The 12,771-nt window shown below is 41.9% G+C and overlaps 2 protein-coding genes across 7 annotated transcripts in view; one reads left to right on the top strand and one right to left on the bottom strand.

Moving 5' to 3' along the window:
• The window catches only part of LOC149307143 (protein ENTREP2-like), a 142,645-nt gene extending 140,874 nt beyond the window's left edge, over positions 1-1,771 (top strand). For all 3 annotated transcript variants that reach the window (XM_089538380.1, XM_089538378.1, XM_089538381.1), the window contains one exon: positions 977-1,771. In XM_089538380.1, coding sequence (XP_089394506.1) covers positions 977-1,162 — 186 coding nt within the window. In that variant the 3' untranslated portion in view covers positions 1,163-1,771. The remainder of the gene's footprint in view (positions 1-976) is intronic.
• A 5,109-nt stretch (positions 1,772-6,880) lies between these two features.
• APBA2 (amyloid beta precursor protein binding family A member 2) overlaps positions 6,881-12,771 on the bottom strand; it is a 79,284-nt gene continuing 73,393 nt past the window's right edge. For 3 of the 4 annotated variants that reach the window (XM_089538374.1, XM_089538376.1, XM_089538375.1), the window contains 2 exons: positions 8,640-8,780; positions 6,881-7,639 (listed from right to left, as the gene is read on the bottom strand). In XM_089538374.1, the coding sequence (XP_089394500.1) occupies positions 7,568-7,639; positions 8,640-8,780 (213 nt within the window). In that variant the 3' untranslated portion in view covers positions 6,881-7,567. The remainder of the gene's footprint in view (positions 7,640-8,639; positions 8,781-12,771) is intronic. The other variant, XM_089538377.1, reaches the window with a different exon arrangement.

Genomic DNA, 12,771 nt, shown 5'->3' with positions numbered 1-12,771 from the left:
TGTGGATAAGTCAGGACAGGAAAGGATAGGATAGCATAAGTCAGGATAGGTCAGTATAGGATACCATAGAACAAGATAGGATAGGACAGGACAGGATAGGATACAATTGGCCAGGATAGGACAGAATAGGATCAAATATGTGAATGACAGAATATGTGAATATGAGATTGATAGAATATGTGAATATGCAGTTGATAGAATATGTGATTAGTAGAATCGCATATTCCACCAATCACATATCAATCCCATATTCTACCAATCCCATATTCTATCAATTAATCAATCACATATTCTACCAATCGCCTATCAATCACATATTCTACCAATTGCCTGTCAATCACATATTCTGTCAATCACATATTCCACCAATCGCATATTCTATCAATCGCATATTCTACCAATTAATCGAAAACATCAAGAATAAACATCAATCAATCAGGAATAAACTCTTCTAGAAAATGGCCACACGGCCCAAAAAATTATGGATTCCGGCCATGAAAGCCTTTGACTTCAAATCCTATGTTGTTTGCCTTAAGTCAGAAATGACCTGAAGGCACATTAACAACTAAGTTAGACGCATGGAAGAAGCAAACTCAATTGTACTCTGCTGTTTAACTGTTAAACACAGTACTGAGGCAATAAAACCATAAAACCACCAAAACATTGAATTTCGAATGGACATTCTTGCCCTGTTAGTTCATAAGACTCCCACACCTGGTCTGAGAAGGTGGCAATTTTTGTGGATCATAAATTAAATTTTTAAAGGGAGCACAAACTGCAAGGGATGATCGTCACATTCCTCTTTCTGGGGCTGAGAGTTTGTGGCTCACCCAAGGCTACCCAATAAGTTTCCATGGCTGAGTGGGGAATCCTGATCTCCAGAGTCATAATCTGGACTGACCCGCTTGCAGAGAGGCCCAGGAGGGAAATGTGTTGGTTACCTGACTTTCCTTGTCCTCTTTTCCTCCCCTTCCAGGTGATGACAAGCTCCCAGCAGACTGTGGATACCTCACGAAAGCGACTTCAGGAAGACCTCCACCTCCAGAGCTGTGGGGCACTGAGCTCCCCGGTTGCCTTCTTACGCAGGGCCCACGTCGCCCGCACCTTCGAGCGGGGAAGGCCCCACAGTTTCATCGGCCTTTGCCGAGAGACCATCCTTTGACCCTAAACAAATGTTTGGCACCATTGCGGAGGAGTACAGGCCCACTCAAAGAGACCTTGAGGATCCAGGGCAACTCACGGATGGCTGGGATTGGGGTCATCAGCAGGAGAGAGGTGGCAAAAATGATCCAACAAACACCTTCTTCTCAACAAGTCTTCCTTTCGAAGTCCCTGTCTGGATGGATCTTCAGTCTCAATGGCCAAAAAACAAAGGCCCATGTTCATGAATGCATCTTCAAGCGACAACATTTGCACAAAGGGGAAAAAACCCCAAAACCAAACGGTTTTGAAACAGAACAAGGAAAACTGTCAAGTGCTCATTCCCCCGCTATGCCAAGAGTCAAGATGCTAAAAGTTTCAAGCTTGGAGAGGTGGGACAGAGACTGTTGTGTTGCTGAGCTGCAACAACGCTATGGTACAACTTGGAAGTTGTATTTACTTCACGGTACCTCAAAAGTGTTTTAACTAAATCGGAACAGTGTTTTAATAACAATGATGATGATGATAAGAATATTGATAATAATAATAAATTTTTTCCAAAAGGTATCCCTGGACTTTTCCTCTTTCAGAACTGATTTTCTGTATCATCAGTGGATGGATTGTCTGTCAGGACAAGATGTGAGTGTGTTTACTGTTCTATATCTCTCGTATCATATATGATATCTATCTATCTACTGTATATATTCAACTATAAGTTGACCTCTTGTATAAGTCGAAGGCATGTTTTTGGGCCAAAAATTACAAGTTCTGAAACGACCCATGGTTACGTCTAAGATAAAACTTAGGGGCATGAAGCAAAGCAAAACAATGCAAAAGAACTTATAAAATTAATAATAGTAATAATAAATATTTACATCCCACCTCTCTGTCAAAGACCACCAGGGCAGCTTACAAATTAAAATTTTAAAATCCCAAATCCACGTATCCCACCCTCCCTTAAAATGACAATTAAATAATTCACAATTTAAAACATACCTTAAAATTCATTTCCAGCAGGCATAACTGTTTGTGTTTGTGATTTAACTTGGTATAAGGCTGGATGGATGAGAGGATAGTGCTTTCAGAACAGAAAAGCTCTTGCCTTTCACCTCCTCTAAATAGGAGTTAAAATACAGTACTTTCATTGACCCATGGATACATTGACTTAGTGTTTTGGGGTCAATTTCTTGATTAACCTTTCTAGACTTATACATGAGTATATACAGTAAATATCTTTATTGCCTAGCTAGTCCCAACTGGAGCAAACACATCTCATCTTTAAAAACATCTGGACCAAGGATGTTGCTTGTCCAGTTGAGTGGTCTGAACATCCCTGGTCTAGAAGTTTTCGAAGTTAGATTCAAAACAGCCTACCTGGTTCATCATAGGTGAAAACTGGACATGTGCAGCCAAGCAACATCCGAATGTGGTGAAGATGGAAAAGGTTATGAATTAAAGTTATTAGTTGGTATATCATGCTTGTAGAAGGGGTTGCAGTAGGAGAGAAAGGCACGTTTCAAACTTCCAAGTTCTGCTCGTTTTTGAAGGAAGGAACTGGTGGATATTTCTAACATTGCCTAATATTCCTCTGAATATTCCTTGCCTAAGAAAAGACGGGGTGGCCATAAGTCAACAGACAACTTTAAGGCAAATGCACACAATAAATTATATTGTAGTCTTTGTTAAGCCTCTGCCATTTCCATTGGTGGTCTGGACAAGTCAGGTCCCAGTATGAAGAGATTGGGATTGGCATGGAAAAGACTTTTTTACACTGGACGCTTGCATGCCCATGGATCCTGCAATAGGTGGTGTGGGTCTCAACCTCCCCTAATAGTAGCTCACTCCAAATTATGGGGCAAATCTAGACCACTAACTACTATGTGGTTGAGTCTCCTTGGGGATTACCAAGTAGGAGTGTTCTAAATGGTACAACACTAGGGCTCCATCCACGCTGCAGAAGTCAGGTTGACACCACTTTACTTGCTGTGGCTCAATGCTATGTAATTCCAGGATCTGCAATTTTGCGAGATATTTACCCTTCTCTGCCAGAGAACTCTGGTGCCACGACAGACTGCAACTCCATAGCATTGAGCCATGCCAATTAAAAGCGGTGTCAAACTGCATTAATTCTGCAGTGCAGATGCAGCCAAGTACACATTTTACTGCCCAAGTACATACTTGTTTATAAGTCTAGAAATTTAGGTTAAAAAATTGACCCCAAAAAACTGCATCAACTTATCCATGGGTCAATGTAAGTACTGTACTTTAACTTACACACACACACACACACACACACACACACCCTGGTGAAAGGCAAGAGTTTAATCTGCCCTGGAAGCATTGACCCTCTTCTACTCTCTCATCCATCCAGCCTTTAGTATGGGTACAAATATTCATGGCTGCTGGAATTTTCTAAGTTCTTTGGCATGGTTTTCCTTTGCTTCGACCTTTACATCTTTCATTACATGCACCTAAATTCTACTCTACTTATCCACAGGTCATATCAAAATCCATAATTTTGGCCCCAAAACCTGCCCTCGACTTATACACTAAGTCAAGTATATACTGTAAGAATATTTGAGTGGCAATGGAGCAGGAATTAATTTGCCCATCTCCTATACGTACCTGCAAGTAAGAAAAATTAAAAACAACCTGCCTGCCAATGTTGAGATTCCCCTTCAACAGTTCTGTGGATCCTTGTTACAAAAGAAGCAAGTTTAGTAGACACTAAATACTTAAGTGCAGAGCCAATGTGGCATAGTGGCTTGAGCATTGGACTACAACTTTGGAGAGCAGGGTTTGAATCTCGGCTCAGCAATGGAAACCCAGTGGGTGCCTTTGAGCAAGTCACACTCTCTCAGCCCCAGAGGGAGCCTATGGCAAACCTCCTTTGAAGAAACCAGCCAAGTAAACCCTGCAATAGGTTTGCATTAGGATCACCATGAGCTAAAAACAACGTGAAGGCACACAACAACAACGAATACCTGAAGTGGCTGAATCTTCCTCCTTGTTCCTTGGATCTTTTGCTGTCTGATCTACAGCAGGATCCCCAAGAAGACGTAGATGCAAAGAACGGATGGAGGTTTGGGAACCTGTCAAAAGTCACAATCTTCACAAAATGCATCCTGGCTCCGTTAACATGAAGTTACAGTGACCTCCAGTGGAAGCCGGTAAATGTACATTCATGTTGGCATCTGCAATATTGATTTCTAGCTCAGAGACTAAAAGGGCAATTCTTAACTAAGCTTTAAAATTAAACAAAAGAAGAGACTAGAAGAGGGACTGACTTGGACTACAACTTATTTTATTTTAACTTTAAGCCACCCCAGTTGTGTTCCACAGAGAGGTGGGATATAAATAATAATAATAATAATAATAATAATTATTATTATTATCATTATTATTAACTCCACTGGCCCAGCACTATGGCGTAATTTTGGAATTTGTAAACCTCAAAAAGGCACTTTCCCAAGTTTTTAAGAAGGGGACAGATAAAATATGGCTGACATTGCATCTCCCAGCAATGACGACAAATACTGGGGAGTTGCAAACCTATAATATTTGGAGGGGCACACTTTGCCCATATCTACTCTAAAGGGCAGCTGAGATGAACTATGAACATTGCTATGGCACTGCCTCTATTTTAAAGGAGTTTTATACAATTACATAAGTCCCAGCTTACCCAAGTACATAGATTTTTGTGGGTTTTTCAGGCTATGTGGCCATGTTCTAGAAGAGTTTATTCCTGATGTTTTGCCAGCATCTGTGGCTGGCATTTCCACAAAAAACTATGGATGCCCGCCATGAAAGCCTTCAACTTCAAATATTGTGATATCTCTTATCTATGTGCCTATGTACAGTATGTATATAAACCCCACTCTCTTCCATGCCAGCATTCTCTGAAGATGCCAGCCACAGATGCTGGCAAAGCTTCAGGAATAAACTCTTCTAGAACGTGGCCGCATAGCCCCAAAAACCCACAAAAATCTATGGATGCCGGCCATAAGAAAGGCTTTGACTTCACATTACCTGAGTACCACTGAAGACAGGAACAGTTTTAAAATAGGTTAAGGCCAAGAGCCTGTTCAGCACTTATATACTGTAACTTTACATAACTGTAGCTATGCTGGCGTTGCACCAGACTGTCCTGTTGTAACTCAGCATAGCATGGTACATCTACTAAGCTGAGCCATATACCAACTTCTGATGTCTCCCCAAAGCCATATTTTGCTATGTGGGGAGTGGAAAGGATTGCAGAAGGGCCTGGCTATGTCCATGAAGCCAGACGCAAAACAATTACAGTAACTGAGATCTCTGGAGGACCCCATGGATATCATCATTTTGCATGGAGAGATGTTTCTGTGGGACCTTCTGAGGGAAATCTCCTCTGAAGACATCTTGTCAAGGAACCCTAAGAGATGGCTGCCATCAGCCAGGGTCAACTTGAACACACAAAACCATAGCCCAGTGTGATGTATGACTGGAGGACTTTAGGAGTCCTTTTCAAAATGGCAGCAAACTAAGGTTCACGACTTTGCTCAGCCATGGAAATGGACTGGATGACCTCTGGCAAGTCACATTCTCTCAGCCACAGAAGGAAGCAATGATAAACCCACTCTCAACCAATCTTGCCAAGAAAAACCCATGAAACGCTCACCATAAGTCAGAAACACCCCGAAGGCACACCAACACCGACAACAAGAGAAGCAAAAGCAGGAGTAACCCAAGCTGGCCCTTGTTCCCTTCACCAAACCCAACCTTTGTGAAGTACAGTCTGCAAAACAAACCAGAGTAGCCGTGGTGCTTTATTACTCCAAATTTATTAGTGAGTCTAGATTAATTCTCTCCTAGGGTCACCTGCATGCAACAGAGATCTACGGCGTTACTCCTTGAAGTACAGTAATCCTGAAGGTTTTTGTTACTGCGTGGTAAGGCTTCTTTAGTCACAGTGTATTGTTTGTTTTTTCTCTTCTTCAAGGCCTTGGCCAAAAGTAGAGGGGCAGCGGGAGAAAAAGAAAATCAAGACAAAAACGGTACATCAGTTGACATTTATCTCATAATGAAACACAACATTACTAGTACTTGGTTTTATTGTCTCCACAAAGTCTAATACTGTTGATGGCGGGTGACTTCTCCGTTCGCAGCCAGTTTACATTCAGTCCACATAATTGGCTCAGGGGAACAAATCATAATCATAATAATGACCACAACCCAAAGAGAACCACCCAAACCGAACAAGATTAAACATATTGTATAAAAAATTGTTTCTTTAAAGCATGGCTTTCCTGTAGTAAATGCATGTTCAACCCAAGGGTGATATGGAAGGTTGCAGGATATCGAAAACCCAATGGTAAAGCCTCTCTCTCTCCAAACTGGAGGAACATGTCTCCATCGTTAAAAACCCTACACTCTCCAAAATGCAAAAAAAAAAGCACTTAGTCTAAATAAATATCCAGCTTTTCATACGGTGGCAGTCCTTTCGCTTTAAAAGAAAATACCATCGCTGCCCCCGAAAAAACCGCTCCCGCCCCACCCTTTTGTTCCTGTTTCACACTTAAGTCACGGCTCATCAAAACTCACATTAATTACACTTGTCAATAAGAATACTAATGACAACAGTAGGGTTTTCCCCCTTCTTTTGAATAGCATTAAACACGTCCCCTTCCCCAACCTATAACCCACCCACCCACCCACCCACCTGGCCCTTAGGATTGCATACATTCTTGGTCATTGCCCTTGATGACTTATTTCCCCCCCCCCCAACAAATTTGACAGCCAAACGTGCCGACTTCCATGATTTCCAAATGCCCGATGGCGGGGAAGGATTAAACTCCCCCCCCCAAATTTTTATTTTTTGCAAAGTTCTTCCTTCACACATCCTCATTTGCCGTGTTGCTCAAGAGAGGCAGGTGTGCTTAAATCATGAGACGGATGTGCCACAGTACTGTTTTTGAGAAGTATTGCAAGCACCACCCGCTAGCAATGAGAACCCACAGAGATCCCACCGCCACCGAAATGGGGCAAGGAGAAGACAACATGGCAGTGGGATGGGATGGGATGGGGGGGCTACCCGAGACCCTTGCGGTTCAATTTCAAACCCTACGCTTGTAAGCGTCCCCAAGAAACAAAAGGATTCGCCGAGGATGTTGCAAAATACGTCTGCGTGTTAGAAAGATGGTGTCAGTGGTTATCATCTGTAGTAACAGCTTCATCTTTTGGCAACAAAATTCTTTAAAAAAGAGAGAAACTTAGGAAAAGTGGGGGAAGAAAGAAAAGGCAAAGAAGCTGAGTTCCACCGAGAATCCAGAACAGCCCAGATTTGGTCCAAACCTTTTCCGTTCTTAGGAAATACAAAATTCCGCTTGAAGGGTGCTAATCTCCGGCAGAATCGTTGCAGTTCTTTTGACATGAGAGACGCAGTTTCGCATTAGATGTACAGCGGTGTCTCCTGCCCAGTTAGCAACCGGAACATGGCTGCTGGCATGGTCTTCATATGAATCTGTCAAGGGGTTTATGAGAGAATGAATGAGAATTAATGAGATCAAGGTGAATGTAATTTGCAGTTTAGGGAAGTGCTCCAGGGCTTCACTGGACTACAGATCCAAAGTTGTAGCCATGGCAGCTCAAGTGGGATCAAAGTGCTATAATTATGTAGTGTGGAAGGGGCCCTGTCAGGCCACACTTTCTACACCTCCTCCTTTATAGCTTAGAAAAGTTTAGATTGACAACACATCCAACTTGTAAGATGGCCAACAGCTTTTATAATAGGAGTGTAGGATCTAAAAATGCTACTCGGGAGCTAAAAAAGGTGCATCTTTACCCCACTGATGCTGCAGTTAAATAGAAAATCTTTCCCAATTCTCTATTTTGGCACAATCTCAGAAAGTTTCTGCACAATCTGGCACAGGCTCTCCAGTTTTGTACAACTGTGCAAAATTTGTGCAGCCTTACCCAATTCTCTATTTTTTTCATAAACTCTCCCTATTTTTGCACTATCTTGCTCTTCATTTCTTGCACTATTCTTGCCCTATTCTCCATTTTTTGTACACTTTTTAACTTATCAAAAAGGCCAGGCAAGGCCCCTCAAAGGAGGATAGTCTAGCTGAGAGGGGTTCAAGGCCACAAAAACATCTTTAATGAGTGGCAAATGAGTCTGCTACTCTGCTAGAGCATGCATTATTAATCTCCGTCCTTTCCCCAACCTCAATGAAAAACAATCCAAAACAAACCAAACAACTGGTGAAATCCTATTGGGGCATTGCATCTTCGTAAGTGGACTTACATCTGTGAGAATTAGAATTGTGCAGTTGTGTAATGTTCATATCCAATAGAGGCCTGCTGTTAACATTACTATGTAATGGTAGGCAGCAAAGTGCCCAATGCACACCAGTGCATCATGCACCAACGTGCATCAGGCATTCTTGTCAGTGTCTTGTCACAATTCTGTAAAGGGATTTCTTAGCACCTTTGTTATGTAGCTTCTACACAGGAAGACTCACCTCTCCCACGGAGTTGGACAAAGCTTGCACAATCTTTTCATGTGCGGTGGCAACAACACTTTGCCCATTGATCTCAATGATGCGATGGCCCACCCGGACCCCACCTCGTTCTGCTATCCCTCCTCTCATCAGACTGCAGATCTGCCCAGAGACAAGAGAGGGAAGTGAGGGAAAGTGAGAAACATTTAGTTAAATGAAAGAAACACTATTCAGTCAAATGCATTTCTATGTTTGGCTCACAATCTGTTAGTTACACATGCCAGTTACACCTGAAGATACACCAGGAAGCTTTTGTAGACTTAGTCAATTTCTTTAGATATGGAAAAATAGCATAAGCTTTTGGTGACTTGGTCTACTCAGACCAAGCTTATGCTACAACTTCCCCATCTGTGGAAGCAGACCAAGCTTCTGCTACAACTTCTTTTGTACAGCCAGCCTCAAAGGTGCCACAAGATCTCTTTTGCATCTGAGGAAGTAGAACAAGTCTATGAAAGCTTCTCCTACAACTTCTTTTATTCAATTAGCCTCAAAGGCGCTACAAGATTTCTTTGCATATTGATATCCCAAAACCAACACATGTATGTCTCTGAATTCTTTCCCCTGAATGTTCCAGTACAGTTCTTAGCAAAAAGGGTAAGTTAAAATACATTTCGAAGAAGAAAAGTTGCATACAGTAACATTGCAGATTAGGAAAATGGATTACAATAATAATACAAATTTGTGTGTTTTATCAGAAACTAATGAAGAAATTGGACGGCCTCAAGACCGTCAAGGACTGAAATTGGGGTTTTGCCCATCTGTACTTTGGATTGCACACCATACAGGTGCTTCCAAACCACTCTCATAGCACTAAAAATAATGTGTGTATCTTCATCCAAGAGTGATATGTCACTGTCTGGTTTTGCTATCACAAAGAGCCAGTTGTAGAATAGGACAGGGAATGTTGCCAAGGGAAAAGGCCTCTAGACCCAAACACACCCCTCTTAAAGGAGCCCAATGTCTACACACACACACACACACACACTCATCCCTCCATATTTGCGGCTTTGATTATTCATGGATTTGATTAATATGTTCTCTCTAGGAATCTCTAGGTCCTCCAGTGCAACTCTATGGTCAACTTTAACTAAAAATTGCACTAAAAGAACTAGAGATTCCTAGAGAGAATACTCTACTAGGCCTTTGTATCTCCTCCGGCGCAGTTCTATGGTCAGCGTCTGTCGGACATTGACCACAGAGTTGCACTAGAGGACCTAGAGATTCCTAGAGAGGTGTCCTCTCAGGTAAAAACATGGTGTTTTTGTTATTTGCGGTTTTCCCATATTCATGGGGGTCTTGTGGCCCTAACCCTACCAAATATGGAGGGACAAGTGTATATAAAATAGATCCATCTTGGGTTCTAGATTGGGAGAAAGGCAAGATATAAAGCTAATACATACATGAAATGAAACAAATATATTTATTCCACTCATAGTTTTGCCTCAAGAAAGCACATTATTTAAAACACTATGCATGTGATGAAGAAAACCAGCCCCCTTTTTCTGAGAGATGTTCTTCAAAAATGGAAGAACAAAATTGAGCATGTTGCATCCCTGCAAACATTTCCACATAAGATGCTGAACTGAAAACCACTCTTAGGAAGCCAATATTCTACAGCACAAAGAGGCTTAAAGTCAAGTCGCTGTACATTTTCCAGAGTCACACAGCAGCAGTGACAAGAGAGGGCAGCCAACAACCGGGATCTATTTGGTATCTTATGTAACTGTTCCTTTACAGACATGGTTGGAACTATCCAACTGAATTGTCTACATTCAGGTCAAGGTTGTGGAGACAGAGCTGTTTATGTATTGTCTTTGACCATGTGCAGCACACTTTCAACATGCAGATAATGCTTTGTCCATTGCACATTGTGCATGCAGGTGTGCATTAGGCACTGCATACCGCATATACTCGACTATAAGTCAACCTCATGCATAAGTCGAGGGGAAGATTTAGGGCCAAAATGATGGATTTTGCTATGACCTGTGGATAAGTCAAGGGTAAAACTTAGGGGCATATAGTAACGGACCTAAAGGATGAGGTAAGCCTGCGGGCAGGGAACCGTCTAACCAGAAGGTTGTATGTACAGCGCTGTGTAAATTTACAGCGCTTTATAAATAAAGGTTAATAATAATAATAATGGATGAAGCAAAGCAAAACAATGTCAAATAATTTACAAAATTCCAGCAGACATTAGTCTTAAGGCTGGATGGATGAGAGAGTAGTGGGGATTGGTGCTTCCAGGACAGATTATATTCTTGCTTTTCACCAGGGGATGGTTCCTTCTTTTAAATAATAATAATAATAATAATAATAATAATAATATCTTCCCGCCTCTCCCAATGGATCGAAGCGGGATCACAACAAGGTTAAAATTACAATTACAATATTGCAGCATTAGGTACTGCACCATTAAAACCACAGTGAAAAATAAAAACATAAAAGCATAAGAATCTAAAAACATTAACAACAATCAATCACGGGGTCAGCTGCTCTCGTTCCATACTAGTGATCTTAATAGGAGGTCAGGAGGATAAGCACGGCGGAAGAGCTCTGTCTTTACCGCCTTAAAGGTTTCTAAGGATGTAACAAGGTGGGTCTCCTCTGGGAGTCCATTCCAAAGTCTAGGGGCAGCTATGCTGAATGCCTTTAGGGAAGTAGAAACATGTTTGGATGCTGGTATCTCCAACAAATTCTTCCCACTTGTTCTAAGAGTGCGGGGCGGATTGTATAGGGAGATGCGATCCCGTAAGTAACCCGGACCCAAGCCATGTAGGGCTTTAAAGGTAATGACCAACACCTTGTATTGTGCCTGGAAGCTAATTGGGAGCCAGTATAGATCTTTCAAAATTGGTGTTATATGGTCAAGTCTCGAAGAACTAGTGACCAACCTGGCTGCCGCATTTTGCACTAATTGAAGTTTCCAAACTTGATACAAGGGTAGCCCCATGTAGAGCGCATTGCAGAAGTCGAGACGAGAGATTACCAGAGCATGCACTACAGTTTTAAAGTCCTTTTGGTTGAGGTAAGGTCACAGTTGGCGTATCAACCGGTTGGTACCAAGCACTTCTGGCTGTCGCATCCACTTGAGATGACAAATGTAGAGACGGATCCAGAAGTACTCCCAAACTGCGAACTTCATCCTTCAGGGGAAGTGTGACCCCATCAAGGAGAGGTGGACAAATTTCCCTCCGTGGACCTAAGGAACCTATGGCCCGTGGATAAGTTGACTCAGGTTCTTTGGGTCAATTTTTTGATGAAAATTTCTAGACTTATACATGAGTATATACTGTATTTCCATGTGGAGTTGTTACTTGTGATTTAGATAGCAACTCATTCGCTATGTCTGAATTGTGTATTCTTGTATGTCAGGGCCTTGTGGTCTCTTCCAACTCAATGATTATATTATCTATCTATCTATCTATCTATCTATCTATCTATCTATCTATCTCCATTTCTTCCACCTGGAACATTTCTGGGCTGAAAATATTCACATTCGTGTTCATTTTCTGTGCCAAACGACAACAACAAAGTGTGTTTTCCCCCACACAGAATAATTCCCAAACTGTAAAGATTCTACTCAACCCACGATTCTCATCAGGCTTTCCTAATACTTGCTAAACCCCTTATGCATCCGATGTTTGAATATTTGTAAATGGTCTTTCCATCCCTGGCCTAAACATTCATGAAGCTTCTGCATTAGGATATCCCTTGTTTCTTTAAAACACTAGCAACCCTGTGTTACTTCCAGGTCACTTAGAGGTAGCAATGCAAAAACAGCAGCTGGGGACGACAGAAACCAACTCATCAATTCAAGCCTGAGGAAGCAGGGTCCAACTGCAGTTTGCAGATGCAAGCTGGCTGTCTAAGAGGAAATGCCCCCAAGCTTTCTTGTCGAGATTTCTCTTCCTTTGTAGCTGCTACTGCTAGATGGTTAAATGTAAAACTCCCTTTAGAGACTTCAAGGAGAATGCAAATGACTTGTGATTTCTGGGTTAAAAGTTTACTATAAGGCAGCAAGCAGCACATGGTCCGTCGGATTCAACAGTCTACACATCAGGAAAGGGACAGCTTCACAATGCCAGGTCTCTGT

This window comes from Sceloporus occidentalis, unplaced genomic scaffold (assembly GCF_023333645.1).
Source record: "Sceloporus occidentalis isolate IW3139 unplaced genomic scaffold, rSceOcc1.0.p SCAF_9, whole genome shotgun sequence".
NCBI lineage: Eukaryota > Metazoa > Chordata > Lepidosauria > Squamata > Phrynosomatidae > Sceloporus > Sceloporus occidentalis.
This window is presented reverse-complemented; position numbering and strand designations above follow the sequence as displayed.